This window comes from Eimeria mitis, genomic scaffold (assembly GCF_000499745.2).
Source record: "Eimeria mitis Houghton genomic scaffold, Emh_scaff275, whole genome shotgun sequence".
Lineage (NCBI taxonomy): Eukaryota > Apicomplexa > Conoidasida > Eucoccidiorida > Eimeriidae > Eimeria > Eimeria mitis.
In genome coordinates, this window is record NW_013571093.1 from 3,686 (window position 1) to 5,410 (window position 1,725).

Genomic DNA, 1,725 nt, shown 5'->3' on the forward strand with positions numbered 1-1,725 from the left:
GGAGTAAGTTTAAACACAACAGACACAGCTGCAGCAGCAAAAGAAAATAAAGTAAAGACAAGCAGCAGAAGATGCAGAGAGAGACAAAGAGGAGACAAAACAAAAAATAAAAAGAGACAGAAAGAGACAAACAAAAAAATAAATAACAAAGACACAGACACACACACACACAAAATAAAAACAGAGAGACAACACAAACAAATAACACAAACAGAGAAACAAACAAAAAAATAAAAAAGATAGAAACAAGCAAATAATAGACAGAGACAGAGACAGCAGAGAGAAAGGAGACAGAGAGAGACAGACAAACAAATACACGAATAATAAAGACAGAGACACATATAAACAAATAAAAAAAAAGAGAGAGACAGAGAGAGAGAGACAAGCAAAGAGAGAGAGAGAAACAAACAAACACAACATATAGAGCAGAGATAGAAACAAATAAAAATTAAAAAAAGAAAAAAAAAAAAAAAAAAAAAAAAAAAAAAAAAGAAAAAAAAAAAGAATGCAACTGAGACAAAGACAAAAGTAAACAGAGACAGCAACAAAAAAAAATAAAAAAAAAAATAAAAACAAACAAAAAAACAGAGAAAATAAAACAAACAAAAAGACAGACAAACAACAGCACAAACAGCAGCACAGGCAGCAGATAGGAGATAAAGGGAGCAGCAACAGCAGCAGCAACAGCAGCAGCAGCAGCAGCAGCAACAGCAGCAGCAGCAGCAACAGGAGCTGCAAGCTAACGCAAGCAGCAGCCGCTGCAGCGCGTGAAGCAGCAACAGCAGCAGCAGCTGCAGCAACTAAGAACTGGGAGCAGCAGCAACAGCAGCCCCCCTCAAGGCCGTATGCGAAAGAAAACAAGTAGCAGCAGCAGCAGCAGCAGCAACAGCAGCAGCAGCAGCAGGAACAGAAGACGTAGCATTTGCTGCGGTGCAGCAGCTGCTACTGCAGCTGCTGCAGCAGCTGAAGCATCAGAAGCATCAACACCAACAGCAGCAGCAACAGCAGCAACACCGCGAACAGCCACAGCAGCAGCAGCAGCAGCAGCAATAGCAGCAATAGCAGCAGCAGCAGCAGCAGCAGCAGCAGCAGCAGCAGCAGAATGCGGGGATGGTGTGTTGCTCGTGCTGCAAGTGTCACCCCTGTAGGGCTTGCTGCGGCTTCTGCTACCGCAAGCGACGACAAGGCAAAGTCTATGGTCAGCTGCTGCTGCTGCTGCTGCTGCTGCTGCTGCTGCTGCTGCTGCTGCTGGTGTTCTGCTTTTGTGTTGGTGTTGCTGCTGTTGCTGCTGCCATTGTTATCGTTGCTGCTGCGAGGGTTGCCGTTGCTGCTGCTGCTGCTGTTTCTGTTTCTGCCTCTATCATACTTCTTCTGTTCTCTCTATTGCTGCTGCACACTGCTGCTGCTGCTGCTGCTGCTGATACGCTTCTTTATCTGCTGCTGCTACTGCTGCTGCTGCTGCTGCTGCTGCTGCTGCTGCTGCTGTTGCTGCTGCTGCTGCTGTCTGTATGTATTCGTTTCTGTTTCTATTTTCGCTGCTGCATTTGTGTCTCCCATGCGTTCTGAATTTCCTTTCCCTAAACCCTAAACCCCTTTTCTGCTTCTGCTGCTGCTGCTGCTGCTGCTGCTGCTGCTGGTGCTGCTGCTGCTGGTGCTGCAGCTCTGTCTGCAGCAGACCCTGTGTGTGAGCATGGGCGCAAGAAGCGGCGGTTTGTGCGGGCTCGG

At 46.7% G+C, this 1,725-nt stretch overlaps 1 protein-coding gene across 1 annotated transcript; it reads left to right on the forward strand.

Annotated features, from left to right (window-relative positions):
- Positions 1-845: 845 nt before the first annotated feature.
- EMH_0006400 (uncharacterized protein) lies at positions 846-1,148 on the forward strand (the record flags this gene model as incomplete). Its single annotated transcript, XM_013497552.1, has 1 exon — positions 846-1,148. One exon carries the CDS (start codon positions 846-848, stop codon positions 1,146-1,148), a length of 303 nt encoding a protein of 100 aa, XP_013353006.1.
- Positions 1,149-1,725: the final 577 nt, after the last annotated feature.